We start from the raw sequence: 27,240 nt of genomic DNA, 5'->3' as shown, positions 1-27,240 counted from the left end.
TAGGCTTCTGCCTCATTGGTGTTTTTTTGGCTTCCTCTGGATTAACAAGGGGGGTGGAAACAGGCTGAACTAGATGGACATTGTCTTCATTCAGCCTAACATACTAGGTTACTATGTAGTGTCCAAATAACACTGCCTTGCAGGTATGTCCACCTGCACAACCAATTGATTTCTCTCCCAGATCAAATATGAAGTAGCTCTGAAAATAGTTTACCATTTTTTGTTCCTATGCATCTCCATGGCAACAGACATTAAACACACTCTGTGTGGTCTAATTGATCCTGCAGTCATACTCTCTTCCGTCTGTCCCCTAATTCTACCAAATGTTTGTTAAGAAAAAAAAAGTGTGCCTACCGGATAAGACTACAAAGACTTTGTTATCTGTTACAATGGAGATACATAGATCTGCATAGTAGCTGAAGACACTTTAATGGAAAGTGGAAATTTGCTTAGACACTTCTTCAACAAGAACAGGAAAAAGACTAGTTGATGTTCCATAGAACTGTTTTATGCAAAAACCTCTTTCATATATATTTGTATAAGGATTAGGAAAGCAATTAAATATGTGAGAAGACAAACAATATTTGGTACATAGTCCCCTGGCTAAACCGAGCAGCTTTCAGGCACACTGGCAGTGGAATGGCCGACACAGCAGAAGTAATGTGTGCTCCGCTAAAAACATCACTGAGAACACAAATACATTGTAAACGGCAAGATCACATGTATTAGATGCTGATGTCAGGGACCCTCAGAGGGACTGTACAGGGGTCAACAGTGGTCATCCAATGTTCTTATAGAAGCACAAATACATATACGAGGGGGTGCTGATAAGTCTTTGGCTTTGTGTTCTTTTTTTGTTTCTATGGTAACGAATGTTACATCACATGAAAGCCTTATGTGTCTAATATATGGTTTCAAAATGTTGTGTTTGTAGCTTATGGCAGCAGTGATCTAGGCACGCGGGAAAACAAAATGGCAGAGTCTAAGGCGATATTCACCGCAAATGAGAGCAGAGGAGTGATACAATTCTTTTTTCTGCAAGGAAAGTCTGTGAAGGATATTCATGGTGATATGTTGCAGACATTGGGGGATCAATGCCCTTCAAGTTCTACAGTTAAGAACTGGGTTGCCAAATTTAAAACGGGCCACTTCAGCACCAATGATGAGGAACGTCCTGGACAACCGAGACCTTATACTGGAGAATCTGCAAATTTCAGCTAAAGGAATAGCAGACGTCATGGGGATTTCTCGTGAATGTGTTTGTGTCATTAACCATGAACATTTGAACATGAAGAAGCTATCTGCAAAGTAGGTCCCCAAATGTTTGACAACAGATCAGAAAAGTATGTGAGTGAAAACTTCCATTTGTCAGTGTTTCCGGATTGATAAGAACTTCCTTGATCGACTGGTCACTATGGATGAGACATGGATTTATTTGTATGACCCTGAAACCAAGAAGCAGTCAAAAGAGTGGAGGCACAGTGGTTCTCCTCACCCAAAGAAGTTCAGGGTGCAAAAATCAGCCACTAAGGAAGGTGAAGGCGTCTGTGTACTGGGATAAGGATGGCGTGCTGCTAGTGGACTACCTTCAAAATGGTTCCACCATCAATGCAAGGTATTACATTGAACTTTTGGACCAATTGAAGGCAGCTCTGAAGGCCAAAAGGCGCTGCAAGCTGTCCAAAGGAATATTGTTCCTGCAAGACAACGCCTCCGCTCACACTGCACAAGAGACCACGGCAAAACTGGTGGAGCTAGGCTTCCAGTTGGTTGACCACCCACCTTATTCACCAGATCTAGCTCCCTCCGACTATCATCTGTTTCCAAACCTGAAGAAACACCTCAAGGGTACCAAATTTCACACAATTTCTGATGTCATGGCTGCTACAGATGACTGATTTGAGGCACAACCAAAATCCTTCTTTTTGCAAAGCTTACAGAACTTAGAATACCGATGTAAAAAGTGTGTTGACATCAGTGGGGAGTATGTGGAATAAATGTAAAGTTTAATCTTCTTACCGTTTTTTTTCTCGGTAAAGCCAAAGACTTATCAGCAGCCCCTCGTATATTGCCCTATTTATCAAAGTCAGCAGACAAAGTGGATATATTAAGGCTCTCTTACACTTTAGAGCAGGGGTATCCAACCCACGGGACAAGATGGCTATGAATGCGACCCAAAGGGGAGGGGGCCCACACATGCTAAATTTGGAGGAGGCGAGGCTGCAAGCTTAATCTGGAGGAGGCAAGGCCAGAGGTGGTATCTGGCAGCAACGGGCAGCGAGCTTCCGCTCACAGACAGGCTCATACAGATGACGAGGCAGTTGGCAGCACCTACAGGTCGGTGACTCTCTGACTTAATCAGTCTCCCCAGGTCCAGCATGCTGCAGCAATTCTCCTTCCTTCCTCCCGAGTCTTGATTGCTCCTATCCAGTATCGAGATGGTGATGAGAGATGGTGGTCTCATCTTGGCCAACCAACACTGCGTCCCTCCGCTGGTGTCAGAAACGGGCCCGTGGATGTGAACTGCATGTGAGCGTGGACAGGTTTCTGTGTCCAGGCTTGCATGCAGAAACAGGTACTGACTCCAGTCTGGAGGCCATACGGTCTGGCGGCAGAGGTTATTTGAGGGATAATGTGGTTTATTTGGGGGCATAGTAAAGAATGATGGTTGTATTTCATGTCCAGCCCAAGACAACTTTTCTTCTACCAGTGTGGCCCAGAGACACCAAACGGTTGGACACCCCTTTAGCTGTCCGAGTTACTGATATTGGAGGAGCCAGGTGACTCTCTAATGTATATGGTGGTAGCTCAGCTTTCCCCCTCAGATGATGTCAAGGAAATAGAAGGATCAGGCACACTGAATTTAAACACCTGAACCTGTTGAGTGACAACATATAAACCACCTACAGAGTGGCTTTCTCCACAAAACACATGTAAGGCCAAAGGGACATTTAGGGGCAGAGACCACATGGGATCCAGGTGTTGAATGGTTAATATGGTTGTTCCCCCCGCCCCCCCCCCCCCCCCCCTCTATTAAGAGGGTGCCTGAGAGGACATTTCAGGGTCAGTTGCAGAATCCTTGAGCACTTTCCAGAACATCTGCCTGGAGAATCCGGTGGCTTGGTAAAAACGCTGGATTGGCTGTCCAATGGATAGTGGGTAGATTTGAAGCCCATAAGAAGAGGAGAAACAGGACCCCGGCATCCAGATGTTGATTTAAGACCGGACGTCTCACACTGCGATGAAGAACCTCCTCAGGCAGCTGATAATCCGCGCTGAAGAAGCCAGGGGTGAAGAATGGCTGAAGCGGTACCTCCTACCCCTGTAGGAAAGCACCATAACAGATGTCAGAAAGTGAGGGGACGTCGTTGAGGTAGGCAACCCTGAATGGGAAGTAGATGACTACTGCACTGGACATGCTGGAAAGAGAGCCAGGAGAGAACTGAGGCGCTACGCCCCACCACCACTGCCTGCAAGAAGCAGAGTGGACCACAAGAGCGTGCCGCTCCTGTCAGCATCGTAGGGACAAAGGCCCGAAGTGCTGCGGCAGCTGGGACCAGATGAAGACCCCAAGGATGGTGGTCAGAGTCGGTCTCTGTCCGCTGACAATGCTATTTCTTCCCTTGTTCCTAGCAATAGTGAACTAAATATTGCAGCTTTAAACAATGTTTAATTAACCCTATCTAGCCTGCGGCAAGGGAATGCAGGGAGTGGGGCTATGTTAACAGCCAGTACATCCACAGATTTTGGACCGCCACATAGAGGTCCAGGTCCCATTTGGGAGCCTGTTTCTGTTAGGGAGGTGTTAGTCAGGTGTGTATGAAGGAGGCGTTGACTTGTGAGATGTCCTCTCTGGGTTCTCAACTCCCTTAGAGTTTAAAGGAAAAAAAATATGGAGAGGTGAATTTCTAGAACTGACGTCCTTATTGCCTTCAGCAAAAGATTTTGTGACAAAGTCCAGTAAAAAGTTCAATGACAAGGAGGACGAGCGTAGGAGAGCTGCTGGGAAATCTTTTAATAATTGGCTAGAAGCCTTTTGTATATTTGCTCCTGTGTTTGTCAGAATGTTCACACGTCCTTACTTCCGGGGAAATTTCAACATATCAACATAATTTTAGAAGCTTATCATAATTTTGGCAGTCTTTCTTGGTTGACCTTAATGATCCTCAAAGGCCCACGTCTAATTTTAAATCGCAGCCTTCTGGCACTACTTTGCTTGGCTTTCGTTAAGGTGTTGCTGCCCCTGTTGATAGTCCTCCTTTTGTCAATTTTAGACTATCCCCACTAGCGGTTGTCTCAAAAAAGGATCCAAATAGTTTTCATATTATTGATCATTTCCAACCCCCTAATTTGTCACTCGATGAGATTGATACTAATTTATCATCAGTTGAATATGCTTCTTATAATTCAGCATTGGTTTTGTTAAGGCACTCAGGTCAAAAAGCCTTATTAGCCAAAGATGATATCAAATCCAATGCAATTGCAAATGCTTTGTCTCTTTTTCAGAAGCAGAGGTTTTGGGAAGCAGCACCGGATGCAGACAAGGTGGACTTAGAGTGTCCAACGCGTCTATGGGGTCTGATATGGGACTATTGTATCAACTACTGACACGCTCAGTTGCACCCAAGACACAGCAGGATTAACAGTCAGCCTGGGAATTGTGGTCAAACTTTTGTTCTGAGAAGTGTATTGATATTGTTACTCAAGATGTGAGTGTATCTCTAAACTTTTTCAGTTCTCTTTTTCGCCAGGGTCAGCCGTACAACTTTGTTATGAAACTTTTAGCTGGAATTTCATTTTTTTTAGATAAAATGGTGTAATGGGCATCCAATTAATTCTTATTTTCAGGTTAAACCGTTGGTCAAAGGCTATAAATGTAAGACGTCTGGGCCAGATTGTACGTCTCCTCTTTAAGTTATTAGGTGGATTAGGTGTCTGTCTTGTCTCAGGTTTGCTTTGCAGAGTACGAAATGTTGTTGTCCCATTGTGCCTTTTTATTGGCTTTATTTAGTGCGCTTCACATTGGTGAGTTAAGGCCCTTTTACACATAACGAGTGTCGGGGAAACGATGCCAGACACTCGTTCCCGCATGTACTCGCTCCCATGCTGTTACACAGGAGCTAGTATCGCTGGATCGCTCACAGCGCAGCCAGCAGAGAGTTGGGGTGGCTGGAGGAGATTCATCTCCCCGCTCTTCTCCGGCCCCTCTCCCTTCACTTTAAGCAGCGTCCATTCAATACTGAGCGGCTGCTTTTACACCGAGCGATGTGTTGTTCGGATTTTAAGCTCCTTATATGGGAACGAATGGACAATTCTCGTCCAGTCATTCAGTTTATGCATACTTTTACACAGAACGATATCATTCAAAGCCCCACAGGAGGGGGGGGACTTGAACAACCAGAACGATAATTGTCTCGTGTAAAGGGGCCTTTAGTGTCTAGGTCCAAAGTTTCTTTGTCCCCTCTATTACTGTCAGATGTGTGTTTTGGCAAAGGTTTTGTTAAATTATTGCTGCGTCGATCTAAAACTGATAGGTCGGGTCGAGGTGTTTGGATTCGGGTGTACAATTTGGTTATTTCAGGTCTATGTCCACTTCATAATTTATTGTTTGTTGTTGAGTCTCGGCCCATATGTAGTGGTTCTCTATTAAAGGGGTTGTCCCGAGGCAGCAAGTGGGTCTATACACTTCTGTATGGCCCTAATAATGCACTTTGTAATATACATTGTGCATTAATTATGAGCCATACAGAAGTTATTCACTTACCTGTTCCGTTGCTGGCGTCCTCGTCTCCATGGTGCCGACTAATTTTTGGCCTCCGATGGCCAAATTAGCCGCGCTTGCGCAGTCCGGGTCTTCAGCAGTCTTCTATGGAGCCGCTCGTGCCAGAGAGCGGCTCCGTGTAGCTCCGCCCCGTCACGTGCCGATTCCAGCCAATCAGGAGGCTGGAATCGGCAGTGGACCGCACAGAAGAGCTGCGGTCCACGAAGACAGAGGATCCCGGCGGCCATCTTCAGCGGTAAGTATTGAAGTCACCGGAGCGCGGGGATTAAGGTAAGCGCTCCGGTAAACTTTCTTTACTTCCCTGCATCGGGGTTGTCTCGCGCCGAATGGGGGGGGGTTGAAAAAAAAAAAACCCGTTTCGGCGCGGGACAACCCCTTTAATTCATGCTGATGACTCTTCTCTTTCCCATTTTCAGTTTATTACAGTTTTAAATAAATGTTTAGTTTTATTGGGATTAAGTAATGCGCTGGTTACTTCGCATTTATTCAGAATTGGGGGTGCTATGGATGTTGCCACCTTGGGTTTAGTGAAGAAGCAATACGAAAGTTTGGGAGATGGGATTCTACGCACTTTACGTAGTATGTTTGGCCAAATTTGATAATTGTTTAATTGTTTTTTCTTTCTTAGGTTTAGCAGAGTGATATATTTGATAAATTGGTCAATCCTTCGTTTTTTGGGACAAGAAGAGGGCTTCGGGGAGAAGGTACACTGAGAATCTTGCACTAGATGGCTCTAGATTTCACATTTTTTAGGGGTGGCATTCAAGGTTTAAAATGGGGTAGGTTGTTAGCTGAGATTAAGAGTAAGAGGGGCCTGACCCCGATATTTTAATTTTGCACACTGAAGGGAATGAGATTGGCAAGGTTAATACCTTAGATATCATTAGTGAAATTAACAGAGACTTCGCAAATCTTAAGACTATTTTTGTACTTAGTTTTTCTAAAATTGTCCCCGTCTTGTTCGGTCCTTTTCTGACTTGTATTTCATTGAGAAGATTAGGAAACGATTGAACAGGGCGATTGAAAATTTTTTGCCAACCTGTGGAGGCTTTAGTTTTCAGCACTTTGAGTTAGAGGGATTTTTGCCTGGCTTTTACAGAAGCGACTGTGTCCATTTATCAGACATGGCATTAGATATATTTAATGTCCAACTTTAAACTATAATTGAGAAGACTGTGGTGTTGGAGGACCATGTCATCACTGATGGCATGGCTGGTGGCGGGTAGTCACCCATTTCACACCGGTGGACATTATTTCAATAATTTAATTTAGTTTTGAACTTGGCAGACTTGAGTCTGTATGACCCTAGGGTTTCTTCAGATGAATGTATTGTTACAGTGTTTTCATGCATAGTACGCTGTACCAATCTGCCATAGGCTCCCATGTTGCCGCTTAAACATATTGCGCAAAATACATGTGCAATAAAGATCGCAGCATGTTCTACCTATTATGCACACATCATACATGCCAAGATAGTGCATGGCAGTCGGCGGCACGCAGCAAGTACGCAATGTCATAGCGTGCTTGCCGGGCGACTATCTGCTGTGGGTGACACACAGTGAATTACGCTCATGTGAAGCCACCCTTAGGGCTCATGCCCATGGCTGTGACGGGCTCCGCAAGCGGAATACCGCAGCAGTCCGCCACGGCGCCCCCCCCCTCAAAGACCCCATAGTCACCTACTGGATCTGCTGTGCAGGTCCCGTATGACGTGCCGGCAGTGTCATATGACGCGGCCGGCAGTGGGCAGGGAAGTGTATTCACGCTATATTTCTGCTGTGCTACAGTGGAAGTATAGCGTGACGCACGGTTTCTATTGACTACAATGGAAACCGGACACGCGTATTCCCAGGTCATTTCACGCTGCGGAATTCCACGGAGTGAACATTCAGCTATTAGGTTCAATAGAACCTAATAGCTGCTGGGCAACGCTGCGAATTTCCGGCCGTGGGCATTAGCCCTTAGTCTCAAGACATGTTTTATATGTTACTGATTTATTTATATACATATTTAGTGAATACTAAGTAAAGTTTGGTAGCCCATTAAATAAATACTGCAGCCTTTTATAGTCCAAATTGTGTGGTTTGTGCGTTTATTACTGGTATTTTATTATTTATGTGTCGTGACACATAGGACCCCATGTAAAAACAAAAAATACTTTAAGAGCATTTCCATCCTAATGTAAAGCTCCACCTTAGGGCTCTTTCACATGGCCGTAGCCGTTTTTACGTGCACCTCCCAGCGCCATTGAAGAGGCTTAAATGGGTGCACAAATCTAACGTTTGTGCGCCTGTTCAGATAGCACAGGCCCCGGCGCATGCACGCTGAGCCCGCAATGTCGTTGGGCCTCCCCTCCCTCGCCGGCTCACCTCCTTTTTACCCCCGTCCAGCTGTGTGCAATGGGAGGGGCGAGACGGGCTGAAGCTGAGCTTAGCTAACGCCCTTTACCCCCAGCTAGCAATGGGAGGGGTGCAGAATGGGGTGGAGCTTACCTCCACCCCCATCCCGCCCCCTCCCATTGAAAACAGCCAGAGGAGAGGAGAGAGTAGGAGAGGAGAGAAGAGGGAAGGAGTTTAGCAGTCACTCTGCTAAACTCCCTCCCACCTTCCTTCTCCGGCCGCTGTCATTAGATTCTATAGGAGCCCATGCAGCGGGCAACATATTTCGTCCCGAAAGATAGTTCCAGGACTATCTTTGTGGGCCGCCATGAAAGCGCCCGGCGCTATATTGGCCCAGCTGGGCGCTTTCAAGCCGCGGAAATACAGCCGTGTGATCTAATGCATTGGAATCCAATGCATCAGATCGTGGGGGTGAAGTGGAATCCAATGCATCAGATCGTGGGGGTGGAGTGGAATACAATGCATCAGATCGTGGGGGTGGAGTGGAATACAATGCATCAGATCGTAGTGTAGCTTGTGTGAAAGAGCCCTTAAAGGTAGCTTTGTACAGGGCAATTATCGCCCAAATAATCACTGGGAATAGCTAATTCGGTCGATTGGTCTTGGGATAGGGATTGGTCCTAGAGGTGGGATCTTAATCTATCAGGCTTTTTTAGCATCCTGTAGATATATTTTATAGATATTTTATAGATAGCTTTTAAAGGATTCATATGGCAATGCCCCTTATAAAGTAATTTGTCATCTATTTTCAGAATGGAAAATGTATGACAAAGTACAGCAACCACGGGGGCTGTAATGCAGCCATATTGGTTGTGACTCATGTGACTTTTTTCTCTTCCAAACTTCTCTTTATTTGTTGATTTTGCATATTTTTCCATGTGACGCTTTAATTATTTTGGGGTGGAGGATTGAGCTTAAATGCATTTTTTTTATTCTATCCATCAATTTACTACAATATCAACAAAGTTAGGGTGACTACCCACTACAGTTTTTTTTCACTGCGTGATTTTGCGCGATCGCAACTTTAACATTACAAGTCCCATAGACCCCTGCAGGAAAAAAAATGCTGCGAATTTTGCAGTGAAAAAAGACTGTAGTGAGTAGTCACCCTTAGATGTTGTATAAAAAATCTAAACTGTAATTCCACACAACGCTTATGGCACAAACACTTGTAGTCGTGATCTTCTCCCTCCTGCCAGTTTTTCGAGGCCTTAAGGCCTCAGGTAACTATACTAGAGTGTCACAGGTCCATGCAGAAACTAAAAATACACATGTCTGGCCTTAGCTATGTGCAACCAGTGCAGTTGCACAGGGCACCAGCCACCAGCTTGCAGGTACACCAGGTAGATGTAGGTTGGGGGGCGATCACCCCACATAGGTCTGCTAAGCCAGATGATCCTCTTCCTCTGTGCAGCAGCATCTTTCGGAACTACAAGAATCATCCTCCTCCTGGCTCTTTCTTCTCCCCTCTGGTGTTCTGGTCATCTCATCACCCTCCAAACCTTCCACAACACAATTGCTTAGTCCTGCCACTGTACTTAGGTTATGAGCTTGGTTCTAGGGATATATTTATGTTATGAGCTTGGTTTTGGTGCTGCTTTTATTGTGTGAGCTTGGTTCTGTGACTGTATTTATGTTATGAGCTTGGTTCTGGGATAGTAATTGTTCACTGAGCAGTTCTGGTGAGGGTATGCTGCTATCTTGCTGCTTTCTGCACAAGCAGAATACAGACAGACTGCCTATCAGTGCAATATATTGTATATAGTTTTTTTCTTATGACAAAAGGGAGGCATGCAAAAAAAAGGTCTGCATCTAAAGCTGGCACTGAGTACACGTAACAAATGTAGAGCTCAATTTACTATGTCAATACAGTCACTATGTCTAGCTTAGAACATTTATGCAAAAGAATTGACGGGTATATACAAATTACGGGAAGTCTACGAGGAATTAACTCTTTGTCACAACCTCTGAGATTTTACCTATCCATTCACTCCACTGCTTAGACTCTTCTATATATCTGCTCACTCCAGCTATGGTGGGTTGCATTAGTGGAGACAACAACAAGTGAATGGCGTTATGGCAATGTAGAGGTTAATACCAACACAGAAGAGAAAGTCAAACAGGTTTCAGGAGAGAGGAGTGTGTGAAAGGTCAGTGTGTACTGATACTGAAAGAGGCGCAGGGCACACCTCCCCCTTGTACACTACTACTACACCTTGACATAATCTGGACAGTACTACACCGAGGCAGTGGAAGGCACTGATACTACACACCTTGACAGCACAGGGACAATCCACCAAGCCAGATAAAGGCGTTGGTACTATACATTAACACAATATGGAAACTACTACACCTAGCCCATAAAAGGCATTACTAAATACTTAGATAAAATATAGGCACTTGTACTGCGGACCAATAAAGGCACTGCTAGTACATCTTGGGCTGAAAGCTCCATCCCCATTGCAGCAGCCTGGGTTAGTAATTGCAAGCACAGCTCCTATTGAATTCAATGCCTGCATTACCAACTTAGACCACCACAATGAGGACGGAGCTGTCTGCTTACTGGTCTGTCCCTACTGACAGCTAACCTGATATCAGCTGATCGGTGGGGATATTGAACGGCAGACCCCCAATTTCAACGATTGATGGAAATAACTATAGATTGGTAAAAACACCGATCATGGCTGCTAATCCTTTAAATGCCACTGTAAATTCTGACATTAGCATCTAGATACTGTGATCGACATTCGGGGGTCCTAAATTTCCCCCTTTCACTTCTCCAGTGAGATTGTGGGGGAATTGTCCGGGAGTCATGGCATCCAGGGGCCTTCTTAGGCCAGATGGATTACCAGTTAAAATGCAGCGTAATGTGATACTATAGTATTTAAGTGCATTATACTATGTAAGCAATCCAACAGTCACAAGTTCAAGTCCCCTGTGAGGACGAAAGAAAAATGTTAAAATAAGTAAATTAACGTTTTTAATCATTATAAAAAAAATATTAAAACTTTAAAAAAAAAAACTTTTCCTAGTTTTCACATAAAAGAGTGGTATTGATGCATTTGTAAAAGTTCAAATTATTAAAATATCATAATATTGATCCTGCATAGTGAACGTCATCAGAAAAAATATACGCAATGCCAGAATTGTCTTTTTATGGTCTCCTTATCTCCAAGAAAAAAATAAAATAAATGCGATCAAAAAGTCATATGTACCCCAAAATGGTATCAATAAAAACTACAGGTCACCTAGTAAACAAATAAGTCCTAACTAGGGATGAGCGAGTATACTCGCTAAAGCACTACTCGCTCGAGTAATGTGCCTTAGACGAGTATCTCCCTGCTCGTCCCTAAAGATTCGAGGGCCGCTGCAGCTGACAAGTGAGTTGTGGCAGGGAGCGGGGCAGAGCGGGCGGGAGAGAGGGAGAGAGAGATCTCCCCTCCGTTCCTCCCTGCTCTCCCCCGCAGCTCCCCGCCCCGCGGCGGCACCCGAATCTTTCGGGACGAGCAGGGAGATACTCGTCTAAGGCACATTACTCGAGCGAGTAGTGCCTTAGCGAGTATACTCGCTCATCCCTAGTCCTAACACAACCCCATCGATAAAAAAAGAAAAAAGTTATGGGGTCAAAAGATGGCGACAGAGGGCAATTTCTTAAATTGTCTTTTTATTTGCTTACACAAGTACAACATTGACAAAAACTATATAAATTTGGTATCAGGATAATCATACTGACCCACAGAATCAAGATAACGTCATCCAATAGCTGCAATATCAGGAGGACAGAGTATCTTATGGATGAGCACACTGAAATAGCATTCTTGAGATGGGAATACCCCTTTAATGGTACACACTACGACTGGGTCACCGTTACTAGTAGGGTACCACAGGGGGCAGTATTGGGCTTTATTCTCTTTAATATCTTTATAAACAATCTTGTTAATCAGGGGTGTTAAACTGATTTTCACCGAGGCCCACATCAGCCCTCAGAGGGCCGACTGTAATTGTAAAACTGCATAGGAAAGGCTTGTTCACATAATATACATAACATGAACAAGTCTAAGTAAAACGCAGTGAATAGAACCCATTGATTTTAGGGTATTTTTTCATGTGATGTGCAATTGCGTGAAAAAATATACTGCAATATGCCACTGAAGTGAATGTGCCAGCACAAATGCACAGAAGGGCCTCGGTCAGACGACCGGTTTTTGCCGCGATTTGCGGATACGCATGCGATCTGCGCATATATAGAACCATTGCTTCGCAATGGGATCGGTCACATGGCCGCTTTTTATGCGGATGTCTGATAAATTATAGGACACGACGAATCGCAGATCGCGCCTATCTGCGTTCTGCGATTCCTTGTGTTTTATATATGCGCTCAATGGGGCCGGCGGCAGCAGCGCCGACCCCATTGAGAACATACACTATAAAGATCGTTCTCCTCTGCCACAGCTGTAACAGCTGTGGCAGAGAAGAACTAAGTGTCGCCCATTAAATTCAATGGAGCCGGTAATACAGCCGGCTCCATTGAAAGCAATATGCTGCCAGCGAGCGCAGGATGAATTTTCGGGAAGGGCTTAAACATATAAGCCCTTCCCTGAAAACCATCCAAAAATGTGTAAAAATGAAAAAAATATATATACTCACCTTGTCCCTGCAGCTGGAGTTCAGCCGCGGCCGACCGGCAGTTCTCCAGAACTGCTCTGTGTAGTATTCAGCAGGCGGGGATTTAAAATCCCCGCCTGCTGAATGGGCTGCCTCTGATTGGTCACGGCCCTCACCAATCAGATGCAGCTCTCACTCACCCATTCATGAATTCATGAATGGGTGAGTAAGTGCTGCCTCTGATTGGCTCAGCGCAAGGACCAATCAGGGGCAGCTCTCAGCTATTGAATGACAGCTGAGAGCTGCCCCTGATTGGTCCCTGTGCTCAGTCAATCAGAGGCAGCACTCACTCACCCATTCATGAATTCATGAATGGGTGAGTGAGAGCTGCCTCTGATTGGTGAGGGCTGTGACCAATCAGAGGCAGCCCATTCAGCAGGCGGGGATTTTAAATCCCTGCCTGCTGAATACTACACAGAGCAGTTCAGGAGAACTGCCGGCCGGCCGCGGCTGATCTCCGGCTGCAGGGACAAGGTAAGTATATATATATATATATATATATATATATATATTATTTTTTTTTTTTTTTTTTTTTTTTTTTATTTCTTTTACACATTTTTGGATGGTTTTCAGGGAAGGGCTTATATGTTTAAGCCCTTCCCGAAAATTCATCCTGCGCTCGCCGGCAGCCCATTGCTTTCAATGGGCGGACAGCGCACCTTTGATCGGGCCCGTTTCGCCGAAAACGCTGCTAGCTGCAGATTTTTCGGCGAATCGCCGGTCACGCGATTTGCGGATGCGCATCCGTCATGCGATCCGCAAATCGCGGCAAAAAACGGTCGTCTGACCGAGGCCGAAATCTGTATATTCACTGCATATTTGTGCATCATTTCAATGGGCCCATCTATGCTCTTTTTTGCGTGCGCAAATATGCAGTGTACTTGCGCACACAACATGTCAGAGTGCCAAAAAACACGGGCATAAGCGTGATCGATATGCGCTTACACCCAAGTGACCAAGCCCTAATAGTAACACTCATAACGGCCGCAGTATTAATAGTGGCCCCAGTAGTAACAATGACTCTCACGGTGACCCCAGTAATTATAGTAACCCCCATAGTGGTCCCAGTAATATTAGTGACCATCCATAGTAGTGCCAGTAGTAATAAGGTCCCCCATAGTAGCCCCAGTAGTAATAGTGACCCCAATAAAAATAGTTAACTCCATAGTGGCCCCAGTAATAATAGTGATGCTCCAAATTGGTGCCAGTAGTAATAGGGTCCCCCATAGTGACCCTAGTAGTAATAGTGGCCCCAGCAGTAAGTCCCTTATATTGGTGGTCCCAGTAGTAAAAGTGTCTCTTTACCACGAGTGACAGCAAAATCGCTGCAAGAAAATTGCAGCGATATCGCAGCTGTGTTCTGTGTGATATCGCTGTGTTTTCTCGCAGCAATATCGCAATTTTGTAGCTCTACAAAGTCACATGACTTTAAAGCGCTCATCTCCCAGGATTTTCGGTGAGGAGGTGGGGGGTGGGGGTGGCTTGGAATATAAGCCCTACCTTGAAATAAACCCTAGCAACATTTAAAAAAAAACAAAACTATACATTACCTAACAGGCGCTGTCTGCTCCGCCACACTTCTCCTCTGCATGTCTCCGACACTTGTCTGCAGTCTTCAGCCAGTGCTTCCTGGTTAGGAGGTTCACAAATCCTGCCTCTAGGAAGCGCTGGCTCTGATTTGTTCTCAAGCGCCGTAGCTCAGCCAATCACTGCAGCACTCGATGAACCAATCACAACCAACACATTGATGCGATGCAACACAAAGGAAGGCTCAATAGGGAAACATGGGCTACAAAACATAGCAAATCACGGCAATATTTGGCTGCCACAATTTTTTTTTCTATCAATGTAGCAGCCTACATAACATCGGTAATGTAAAGGAATCCATTGGAAAGCATGGGCTTTACATACATGCGATTTATAGGCGATTTTGTCACCCGCGTGAAAGCGGCCTTAGCCTCTGGCCAGGCTGCATACATACAGGCATTCCACTCACCCAGCCTACAGGGCCAGTCCAGTGGCAGCAGAGCAGGCTGTGATGGCTGACCTCTCCCCTCAGGGTCTGCCCTGTGGCAGCGTACGCAGACTCTGGGGGGAAAGGTTAGAGGTCAGAATGAGCTGCCGCCACTGGACAGGACCTGCAGGCTGAGTGAGTGGAATGCTGCATGCCCAACTTGCTGCACGGCCAGTGGGCCACATAAAATGAGGTAGAAGGCCAGATTCAGCCCACGGACCTGGTGTTTGACGTGTGCTGTAGAGTGATTGTACAGCAAAATCTACATTTTTGCAGATAATACTAAACTGGAACTGAAACTAGAGTGTCAAATGGGATCAGGGGGTGCATCAAAATAGGTCTAGGAGCACATGATGAGAACATTGTCTTCCTCTTTACAAGTCACTGGTCAGACCACCCATGGAATATTCTGGACAGTTTTGTAGACCTGTACTCAAAAACGACATAACAGAGCTTGAGCGGGTATAAAGGAGGGCAACTAAAGTAATAAATAGAATGGGTGAACAGGGCCAGCTCTAGATTTACATGGGTGATAGAGTCACAGAGGGCCCCCTAGCAATTTATAGGCCCTGCTTTTCCCCAGCAATAAAATCCTAAACTTAACCCCATCATGCTCTTACGGCGTTCTGTATCCTCTGCCTTGGCCTCTTCTGGCCAGAACTGTGCCGAATGTCACAGGTGGCACAATGACAGCATCGCGCAACTGTGTGACAGAAAAAGCACTGGGCAGGGGAGCAGGAAACGTTCAGCTTCCTGAAATGCTACTGTCATAGTCAATTGTATCTGTATCTTTAAGATACAAAATTAATTTCAAAGATTGAGGACTGGATCGATCCCACCCGAGTAGCCCTAGGCACTGCCCAGGTTTTCCAGGCGCTGATGCCGGCCCCCTGTGCACTACAATACCCAGAGAGATTATCAAAATTGGAGTTCAGTTAAAAAAACTGACGGCTAAGGGGCGACCTAATAACTATGTATAAAATATTAGGGGACCATACAGGAGATCTTTCCCATTATCTATTTATACCCAGGACTGTGATGTAACAAGGGGGCGCCCTCTATATCTAAAGGAAAGAAGGTTTCATCCCCGACATAGAAGGGGGTTCTTTACTGTAAGAGCAGTGAGACTATAGAACTCTCTGCCTAAGAATATGGTAATGGCAAATTCTATAAAAGAGTACAAGAGGGGCCTGGACGCCTTACCTGAGTGTTACAATATTACATCCAGGTCATCCAGGGATTATTCTGATTGCCAGATTTGAGTCAGGAAGGAATTTTTTGGCTTCTACCTCATAGGGTTTTTTTTGCCTTCTTGTGAATCAACATTAAAGATAATAGACTGAACCGGATGAACGTCCTTTTTCATCCTTACATACTATGTTACACCTGAAAGACGCCATTAAAAAATGTTGATAAAGATGCTATTAAACACAACTGCAGATAAACAACATAATTGGAAGTCATTATGTGGACATTTGCATGGTGGTTAAAGTGGGCACAAAATTGGGGTTTTATGACTACAGCCTGCAATAAGAGAGCAGGAACGCTATAAATGAGAAGACTGGCATTATGCAATGTTGTAACCAGGCAACACTGATCTAACAAAGTATCTGTAGATGCTATACATTGTTACATAATCCGTAAGGAAGTGACAATTTGTCTGCCACATAAGAGCCCTTTACCAATTCTTGACAACACCTTTATGAGACACTCTTATACTAGGCACTAAAAGAAGTTTTACCTAACAGTGTCTGCAAAATCAGTCCAAGACAATCGGACTAATATCACACTCGAAAACCTGTGTTATTAGAGAAAAATCACTAGTGTACATTACTGCATTGAAAATAATGTGTTCTTTTCAGTGCATCTTATAATGCACAGAAATGTTGCGTGGAAATACGGCCGTAGGTTGCAATTCCGTCAAAGCGGCAAGTTGCCATATAGGCAATCAACAACTCCCTATGAGAGTCTATTGGGTCACACCTGTTAAGTCAATGCGTATAGCTCTATGCCTTGACTATGGGAAACAAGTCTGTGACGACAGCCTGGCATTTTTTGTGGTGAAGCAAAAAGAATATACCAAGCCCGATTGTATTACTGCACAACCACAATTACACTACAGAGATCCAAATATACACAAAAACAAGCAATACAAGCTAACCAAGTTCCTAGAAACTCTATACATGCAGTATTACACAAAGACATTGATACATAGTATCAACATAGTAAAAACTGCTGTAACACTGTTCTGTTTTAGCCAAATCCAATAATGGATCCTATAAAAAGCGGGGGGAAAAAATACAAAAATACTTTTTTCTATCCACTTCCTGTTTAGGCTCAACCAAAGAACAGAACAGAAGGTGTTGTCAGATGAATACAGGAATAGGTGGAGCTGGAGATTTCATATCTGTATTTGCAATCGCTGGTTACCTGGATAGGAAGGAATTCAGCTTTATGCAGTGTGTAATCACGTTAAGAAGTGGCGGATTTGTTGCAAATTTTTGTTGCAGATTTCGCAACAAAAATCTGCCAAACGACATTGCAATACATGTCTGCTGCAAATTCTACATCATGCTGTGGATTTGCAATGCAAAGGGTAAAATCTCAAAAGATTTGCAGGAAAATTTGCATTATATACATATATGGCAAAAGAAAAAACATTTGTTCCGAAATCACACGAAACTAGAGCCCATTCATTTAATTATTCAGATGGGCTTTTTTTACCTGGACAAACAGTGTGAGTAGGAAAAGTCAGAACATGTCCTATTTTGTTGTGATTTTCGGACGAAGCGCTGCTCAGCCAATCGAAGCCATCGCTTCCTGCAGGTTGGATTTATGAATCCCGTTACCAGGAAGTAATCTTCTGTGGGTGAACAAGGACTGCAGGACGAACGGTGAAGCTCTCTGGACAGCACCTAGGGCTTATTTTTGGGGTTGGGCCTATTTTTTAAGCCTACCCCAAAAAGCAGGGTAGGGATTATTTTCAGGTTAGGTCTTATTTTTGGGGAAACAGGGTAGATACAATACCAGAAGCAATCCCATAACAAATACAGTAGCAAACCAAAGTGATTTATTGCAGGGAGGGGGGGGGGGGGCTAATAAACTGAAAGCTGCACCTTTGAACATCAGAGGGGAGGAGACAGAACTAGGGGGAGGATGATTCCTGTAGTTTCATAAGACGCTGCCTCAGGGGAGGAAGATGATATGGTTGGGTGCACCTAACCTACATCCACCTGGTGTCCCTATACAAATTAGTGGTCTTCGCCCCATGCAACGGCACAGGTGGTATGTAACTAAGGCTGGCCATGTTTGGACGTACAGCATCAAATGGAGGATGCCACATTTTTCTGATGATTCCATACAAATCTAAAAACATAAAAGTGCCTCCATATGATATTGAAGGCATACAGAGATATAGCATCACAGAATAGACTTCTATAGGTGCCACATTACGACCCTATACAACTCATAGCTTATATAGAGCTGTAATTCAGCCATATGTATGAGCCCTTAGAGTAACGGCAACTAGATGCCAGTACTAAGCAGAACTGCACCCCTGCAAGCCAAGCTGGAAGCCAGGATATTTTACTAAAACAAGGAAATAGCATATGTACAGCAGCATCGTTAGCAGCACTGCAACCTAATAGGTTAATCAAATTAGTATGGAAATAAAAAAAAACTTTATGACATCAAACAATACTTTAAAAAAAACAGCAAGAATGCTAATTGCTTTTGGTCCTTGTTGAGTACTTGTATGTAAATGAGCTTGTTCCACTGCACAGTCATGGCCGATTAATATTTAATTTCAGACAATTATTGTACCGGTTTTTGGGAACACAATTACATAATGCCCTTACCAGTTAAAAATAAATTTAATGCAATTATTATGCAAATATGGGAGGAATGTCTTGTATCAGACGGGATATAGGATACAGCCTATATGTAGATGTCCCTCATAGACAAGAGCATACATACTATAGAGGCAGACAAAGTTGCTATGGGACTCATAGAGAGAGAGTGACAGCAATGTTTGGTCCCAACTCTTTTGCTCCTGAGTGATTAAAAATAGTGCAGGACTCCCCTTTCCAAAGGAACTGAATTGCTCGAAAACTAGGGGATTGGGATTGCCCTAAGGGCCATGAAAAGGGAGTGGGGGTAAAAGAAATACAAGACCAGCCTGTACTGCGCGTAAAAATCCAGCAACATAAAAAAAGTTTTACAAGAACTTATTATTGGTGACATATCATCAGGACAGGTCATCAGAAGTTGATTGAGAAGGTCTGCCACTCAGGATCCCAGCCGATCATGTAATTCTCCAGCTCACTGTCAGTGCAGCCGAAACAGACATACACACTAGGATCGGAGCCAAAAGTGTAATGGAAGGCATTGCGCCCACTAAAATCAATGGGAGTGATACCTGTTATTACACTTCCAGCTCTGACTGCAAGGCAGACGTCAGCAGATCAGCAGGGATCCAGAGCAGCAGCCCCCCGCTGATCAATTACTGAAGACCTATTCTCAAATTAGGTGATTAATAGTAAAATAAAGGAAAACCCCTATAATAAGGAGACCATTTGTACTATGGGGCCTACTTCTCTTCTATGTATTCGTACAAACAGCGAATATCCATTTTGAAAGACAAACAAATATTCAAAGAAAAAGTACCAAAATGGTTCTTTAGCAGGAATATAGTTATAGGGGTTACAAGGGGAGCAGTCAAACTTTGGTGCTAAGGAGCTCTCTGCCACATAAGTATAAGTGGCACATGGCATATGGGGCCCAGTTACATGTTTTTAATTGGGTACAAGGATCTTCAAGTTACACCTCTGTTCATTGGGAATAACATGGAGTCACTAAAGGTGGCTATGCACCTTCAATAGCGTTCGGCTGACAGCTATTTCTCCCAACCGCCAACCCCTATTCACATGCATTCGCAATGGGGAGAGTGGAGTATGCCGCTGCTAGTCCCCTCTAGTGGCTTACCTCTTTTGAGAACAAAAGGGTTGAAGTTGAAGTTCAGCTTCTGAATCCTTATCTCCACCTAACATTATTTATCAGGGGAGATTCAGGAGGCCCCCATACACAAAAGATAAGTTGGCTGTTCCTGCCAAAATCGGCAAGTTCACGCAACTTTACTCTTATGTGTATAGAGGCCTTTAGTGTAATTGCTGGGCATCCTGTATCTATGTGTAAGAGGAGTAAACTGCATATGATATTTACCCCCTTCCAAAAGTTGTCTATTGTGTGTTTTATCATAAGCAAATAGGGGAGATGGAACAATACCTCCACAGCGCCACCTAATGGAAGTTAGCATTCCTTTAAATCACTGTTAGACTCTTTATACAAGCCTTGTAACAATGATTGGCATTGTATAAAGAGTCTAACAGTGATTTGAAGGAATGCTGCCTTCCAATAGGTGGCACTGTGGAGGTATTGTTCCATCTCCCTTATTTGCATATTACCCAGAGGCCGCCTGCAGACGAGCGGGTCGGATCCAGCAGCGAGAATTCTCGCCGCGCGATCCGACCCGAGCGCCTGCAGGGACGAGCGCGTACTCACACGCGCCTGGCGGCCCCGGCTCTTTCATGTGCCGGCTGCCGCGCAGCCGGCGCATGCGCAGACCGGAGCCGGCGGCTGGGTGAGTGCGTGCCCCGCAGAAAATTAGAACATGCCGCGGTTTGTTTGCCGCGCGAGATTTCGCGCGGCCAAACCGCAGCCGTCTGCATAGGAGTGCGTATTTTAATGCACTCCTATGCAAACTTTCAGCGGCGGAAATCCCGCGGGAAATCCCGCGGCGGGATTTCCGCTCGTGTGCAGGCGGCCTTACTCACTCACTGTCTAGGTGCTCTCCCTAAGGAAAAAACATAGTGTTTCTGACTGATTATCATAAGCATGTATTCTATTTTTGTGTGAATTGTACCCTCAGAGTCCTGACACTCCCTGGCATGTAGAGAAGGAGCTGGGGAACCATTATTTTAATGGTGTCCTCATTCTTGTGACAGTGAGAGACCTTCCAAGATAACACTGAGGTTAGGGCCTAGACAGCCACTGAGGTGCACACCGGTGGGCAGTAGAAGTAACTGAAGCCTGAGAAGCTGAGCCTGTGAAGTTGCCATGTAAGGCCGGTGTACATCAGTGTGTCAGAAGGGTCCTGGAGAGGGAAGCCTCCAGAGGGGTCACTCAGAGATTTGTGTGCACCACAGAGACTGGCAAGTATAGGAGACAGATTGCAAGGGAGCTAGTGGATGTATATTGTTAAGAGCATTGTTTAAAGGGGTTATCCACAACTTCTACTATTGATGACCTATCCTCAGTATAGGTCATCAATAGTTAAGCATTGAGGGTTTGCCACTTGGAATCCCCACCAATCAGCTGACTGCCGGGCCTGCTGCCAGTTTGGACAGCATTGGAAGTGGATAGTGCTGTCAATATTGCAGCAGCCTGGTTTGGTATTACAGGCAGCGGTCCTGTTGAGTTAACTTGGAACCTGCAATACCAACCCAAATCACTGCAATACGGTCAGCACTATCTGCTTCCTGCGCTGTCCACACTGACAGCGGGCTCAGTGATCAGCTGATCAGCAGGGTTCCTGAGCAGTGCACCCCCCACTGATCAGATATCCCAGACCTTTGCTATTGCACAGCTATTACCTATCCCCAGAATAGGTCATCAACAGTTAAAGTCCCGACGTACCCATTTAAGCCATAACAAGTTACAGCATTGTTTTAGGACTAGTAGACCATGGTCTATTTAAAAATAGAGACTCGGACTAAGAGTATGCTATGATTGGAGGACGCAAAGGAAGGCGATTGCAGTGGGAGAGACAGATACGGGATCAGCATCTGTTAATACCCTCTTTCTGCAAGTAGAGCGAGAGGTTCAAGAGACACCAAAAGAACAAGTGATGTAAATAAATAGAAAAAGTTACTGTTAAGTTGAACTTTGAGACGTGTTTCAAGTTAAAGGCGGTAACCTTGTGATGCACTGTGTGAACTGTGGACTTGGGCTGTGCTAAAGGGACCCTGCTCTGTAAAAGTCGCAATTGTTGTTGGCATGCAAGCTACATCCATGCAACTGAGGTTGGTCAAGGCAATTCTAAAAACATGAAGTAACGTAGCACTCAGAAACACCCCTGGAGGCCTAGGGCCTTGTATACAAGATGTTGCTGCAAGGCCGCAAATAGCACCTGGCTGGGCATGAGTAGCCACCCTTAGACTCATAGTGGCATGGAAGGTTTGGACAAGAGTTGGCAGCCATTTTGACAACAATTTGGCCTTTGAACTCAAGAAAGGTGGTAAATTAGTCAACAACTGTAGTGCGGTTTAGGCTGGGTTCACACAGGGCGGATTTGCCGCATAAATTCCGCGCAGAATTTCGCCGCGGCAAATCCGCCTGCGGCCGCTAATCTCGTCATTAGCCAGCCATGTGGACGAGTTTTCTCAGAAATCTCGTCCACACTGGATGGCCAATCCGCTGCGGTAAGTCAGGCTTGAACCGCGGCTGCGGTGACAGCAGCCGTGACTTCAGAAGATACAGCATGTCTATTTATCTTTTCTTTCCGCCGCGGCCGCGCTCTCCTCTATTGGAGCGCCGGCCGCAGCGGAAGAGCGAGCGGCCGGGCCGCTTCAAAGCCGCCGCGGGTTTTTCCGCAGCGGTTCTCCCGGCGGAAATCTCGCAGTTTTTGCTGCGGCCAAACCGTGGGATTTCTGGCGGGAATACGCCCAGTGTAAACCCAGCCTTAGGAGTCTATGCAAGAAAAAGTTGTATACTTCTTCTAGACAATGTAACCATTGCATGTCTGTACCACTAACAGTGACAGTTACTGCCAAGTGTGGTGTGCCTCTAAGTGAGTAATAAACTTCAAGTGTCTGTAACATTCCAGCAGGGGCATGGTAAAACACTGATTACATATGTGCTATCAGTCATAAATATTGTTAGATATTAAATGTTTTTTCTCCCATGGATAACATTAAAGGGGTACACCCATCTAATAATATTATGGTATATTGCTAGGGTATTCCATACATTATGATCATGGATGTTCAACCTCTGGGACAATCACTGATCCTGTAAACAAAAGGGATAGATATTTGTCTGGATTGATCCTGATGCAGGAAATTACAGCACAGGTCTACATTCACCAAAATCAGTGAAAATACTGCAGGGCTTAAATAATGCTGCATCTCCTTCATTCTGAAGATCAGTGGAGCCCTGGAAATCTGAAGTCCATTCCTTGAAGTGGTCCTGCTTAGGCAAGTTCATTCATAAATATAAGCTCAGTTGCACCCATGTCTTGGTGCCCGAGGAGAATCAAAGGCCCCTCTACCACATAAGATGACACCAGTATTATAATTTGTACATGGTAAGTGGACAGCCCTGGAACATCTTACATGTATACTTGGCATGAACAAGGCCTAAGACAGATTCACAGTTCTATGATCCTTTACATGATCAATCTGTCCATAAACAGGAGGGGGGGGGGGGGGGGGAGTATAACTACACTGCCTTGTTGAGGACCAACATTATGAATGATAGTATGTTCTGGATATCAGACTATAGGCTATATCTGGCCTTTAAATCAAGACATATAAAAAAGTATAAGCACATTTCAGGGTAGATGAGAACCACATCACCGTCCACCCAAATAAAACAATGATTCTACCTCTTGTCATAGACACTTACTATTGCTGGACTTCAGGTCCCTGTGAATAATGGGTACAATGGCGTCACTATGAAGATACTTCATGCCTCGTGCAATCTGTACAGCCCAGTTGACTAGTACATGAGCTGGGACTTTTTTTCCAGCCAAGGCTCGATGCAATGGTCCACCTCTTGCGTACTCCATGACCAAGCAAAGATGTGGGGGTGTCGTACATACTCCTTTCAAGGCTATAATATTGGGATGATGCAACATGCAAAAAAGTTTGGCTTCCTGTCTGACATTTTCTGCTGTTACATTGATATCTTCATCTGGGTCATGTCGCACTGCCTTAACTGCCACCTCTTCTTCTCTCCATGTACCCTTGTAGACTTTCCCGAAACCTCCCACCCCGATGATTTCCTCTAAATCCAGCTCTTCAAACTTTATCTGCAGTGGATGAGGGAAATCTTTCAGGGTGGCCTTCCAGTTGGTATATTTAAGGTCACTGACCACATAGTTGCTCGGAAAAATGCCTACTTTGTCTCTAACTTTTCCAGTCCACCAACCTTCATCGCCAGAGACTGTAGAGTCCTTGGAGAGGATCTCCACCAAGTCACCCCTCCTTAATGTTAGTTCTTCTTCTGCTGTGGCCTCATAATCAAAAACAGCTGTCCACAAATGGTCGGAGCTACCATAACTCTCCGTGTCATGCATCATCCCATTTTCCTTTGGGTCTTTAGAGTTTTGCCACAACATGGTCTCAGGTTTTGGAAATCCATCCATACCTGCAGGTCAAGGTAGGAAAGTTATCATTTTACTCCATGCTAATCCCAAAGTTGCACTTGTCCAATGTACGTATTTCCATCATAAAGAGAGGTAAAGACGTCCGAGACCAGTTGTACATAAAGTGGCCCTCGACTAAATCCGGGATCAACTCCATTACTCATTTTTCCATTCATCTCCCAAAAGGCGCATTCTGTTGCTCAAACTGGTTTAGTAAAATTGTTTAGACCCAGCCAAATCTTTTTGGTATATCAGGGTGGAGAGTTCTGAAATTCCGGTGAATTAGGTGACCGTCTACAGTTCATAAATCCAGGAACTTCAAGTCTCTGGAAGCTTCAAACAGGAACTGTGGAAGGATTAAGAAAAGTTCTATGTTAAATCCTCATTAAAATTATGAAAGACATCTTCAAGGTGGTGAGGAATATCTTGTTTTTACTCGCACGTTCTTGTACTCATTTTATAGTGATTTGGCGTTTACCGTAATCCTCCCTGGTCTACGGTTTATAGAGATCTGAAAGGGTTAAAACCGTGTCTGTGTTTATTTAATCTATAGAAATACGATGCGGCTGTCTGACACTGACGGTCTACCTGTCACACAGCACTGTCACATGGATTAAGGTTACATGCTAAGGTTGCTAACCATACATATAGACCTTCAGTGGACAATTATGGGAACGGCTAAGACAACCAATATCTACCAGACTAGATGTGACAGTAGTCCATCGTCAGGATCGGAAACTGATCGCTTATGATCAACCCATACTGGGAACCCTGTAGGTAACATTTTAAAAGAATGGGGGATTTCCTAACAGAATAATATTATTATATCAGGCAGCAGTTGGTTTTCTATGCTTATGAAACGAGAGATCTGCTGATAGGATCTGGCTGTCCGTAGGGGATCAGTTAGTGCCGGGTCAATATAAGGATCACCTGACGGGATATTACCAACATCCAAGGTTTCTATATCCAAGTTCTCCGGCTTGGCAATCTAGAACTGATGCCACCATGTACTGTTCTAGGTTATCTAATATAATATTAACATGTACAATCGAGTAGATCACATACCTTGCAAGTCCATGCTTGGATCTGGTCTATCATGGAAAGATGATCTCTTGCAGTATGCAGGGACCTAAAGCAGCAATTGCAGCCGGTATGTAGACGAGCAGAAATTCCTAAAATCTTCACATCATCTCCAGCAGCATCATCCTCGTCATCATCTGTCCTTCCCTCTATGACAAGGTGAAGATGGGATCATTCTCCATCACCTGCAGGAATCTAGCTGCTCTCTCTAGGGTAATGGTTTCCATTCACCTTACACAGGCTGTCAGCTGTTCCAGGCACAGCAGATACACAGCCACCCCCTCACCTCCCTGCTTCTGTCTAATTGCATTGTGGGAGTTGTAGTTTTGTATATGGTGCAAAGAGACAATTACAGAGTGTGACCAGCAGGTTGTGCCCTAAGGTCCTGGCAAGGCTTTAGAAAACATTCTGGGTCCCATTGTCATGAAGGCATTTAAATACAGGTTTTACTTGTCGGCTACAATAGATATGTAAAGTAGAGAACAAAAGGATATTCTAATTCCCCATTTCTTTACTGTGTGTACCTATAGAACATACATTAGAAAACCTACAGAAAACCCACACTGCCTTTCGTGAAAACGCATTTTTAAAAGAAGCAAGTTAAAACGCGTATTTTTAAAAAAACGCACTTGCATTTTTGATCAATGATAATCGTTGTCACTGATCAAAAATATGTAAAACACATTTAACCTTTTTCTAATGCAATACAAAAAACGTTATAGGAGCAGAAAAACGGAAAACGCTGGCTGACCGGATCCGTCTCATAACGGAACCGAACGGCACTGAACGGACTCCATTGACTGTAATGCGGTCCGTTTGATTTCCGTTCAGCTGTCCAGCATTTACAGGGTGAAATAGCGCTGCAAGCAAAGTGGTTTGGTTCTGCATATTAACGAAAATCAGCGATGGTCGCTGCGAACAAATCCTCTGCCGCTGATGTGAACAATCCCTTTAGGCAAATAAGCGATTGATGCTTTTACCATATTGTTGTAATTGCAGTATTTGCATTATTCCTGCATCAATTCATTTTGCTTTATTTGTTTAAAACTTTCTTAGAATTTCTAATAGGTTTTCAGTATTTAGTTAGGGCTAATGCCCACAAACGGATTTTCACCGCAGTTCCTGCGGCGTAAATCCGCAGCAGAATCCTGTGCTATTAGGTTTTATTGAACCTAATAGCTGAATGCTCACATGTGTGATTCCGGCGCGGGAAAAAAATCGCGGCATGTTCTAATTCACCACGTTTTTCCGCCACGGGAGGTCTCCATTAAAATAGTATTAATGTAGACCTTGGGATTTCCGCGGCGGAATTACATGATTGCTCGTGGGCACTCGCGTATTTAAACGCGGTACTCCCGCGGTGGAAATCCACAGGCGTATCCCGATCCGTCCGTGTGCATGAAGCCTTAGTGTATGTTGGGAGTAGTAGTACTCGCAGCAGTCGGAGAACCTAAAGTTTATGTCTATATGTAGCACAGACGCTCAAACTTTCTGCTATGTCATTGCCTGCAGAAAATCCACATCTGACAGCACAAGCAATATGGATGAGATGTCCAGATAGGAATCCGCATGCTGCAAAAAAAAATCTGCATTTTATATGGGCCTGCAGGGCGGATGTCCATTGTAGATTTCATCTCTTCAGAAGTTGGGGATGAGGGAATCCCTAGCATTTGTGTAGTGAGTCTGGTGACCCACATGTTGTGCTCCTTTACCCACTGGAGTCTCGCCTTTCCTTTTCTCTTAGGACGCTTTCACACAGCCGTGAAACACACGCGAGATTTGTGCATTGCGAGACACACAAATCTCACGCGAATATGAACTCCATTCTTTTGACTACAGTCATATACACGAACGATAATTTCCCGCACAGCCGCAT

The 27,240-nt window shown here is 44.6% G+C and overlaps 1 protein-coding gene across 1 annotated transcript in view; it reads right to left on the bottom strand.

The window, feature by feature from the left end:
• The window catches only part of MAP3K10 (mitogen-activated protein kinase kinase kinase 10), a 54,837-nt gene extending 29,191 nt beyond the window's left edge, over window positions 1-25,646 (bottom strand). The window contains exons 1-2 of the mRNA XM_066581188.1: window positions 25,350-25,646; window positions 23,543-24,630 (exon numbers count right to left, since the gene is read on the bottom strand). Coding sequence (XP_066437285.1) covers window positions 23,543-24,284 — 742 coding nt within the window. The 5' untranslated portion in view covers window positions 24,285-24,630; window positions 25,350-25,646. The remainder of the gene's footprint in view (window positions 1-23,542; window positions 24,631-25,349) is intronic.
• Between the last annotated feature and the right edge of the window lie 1,594 nt (window positions 25,647-27,240).

Source organism: Eleutherodactylus coqui, chromosome 10 (genome assembly GCF_035609145.1).
Source record: "Eleutherodactylus coqui strain aEleCoq1 chromosome 10, aEleCoq1.hap1, whole genome shotgun sequence".
In the NCBI taxonomy this organism is placed as follows: domain Eukaryota; kingdom Metazoa; phylum Chordata; class Amphibia; order Anura; family Eleutherodactylidae; genus Eleutherodactylus; species Eleutherodactylus coqui.
This window is presented reverse-complemented; position numbering and strand designations above follow the sequence as displayed.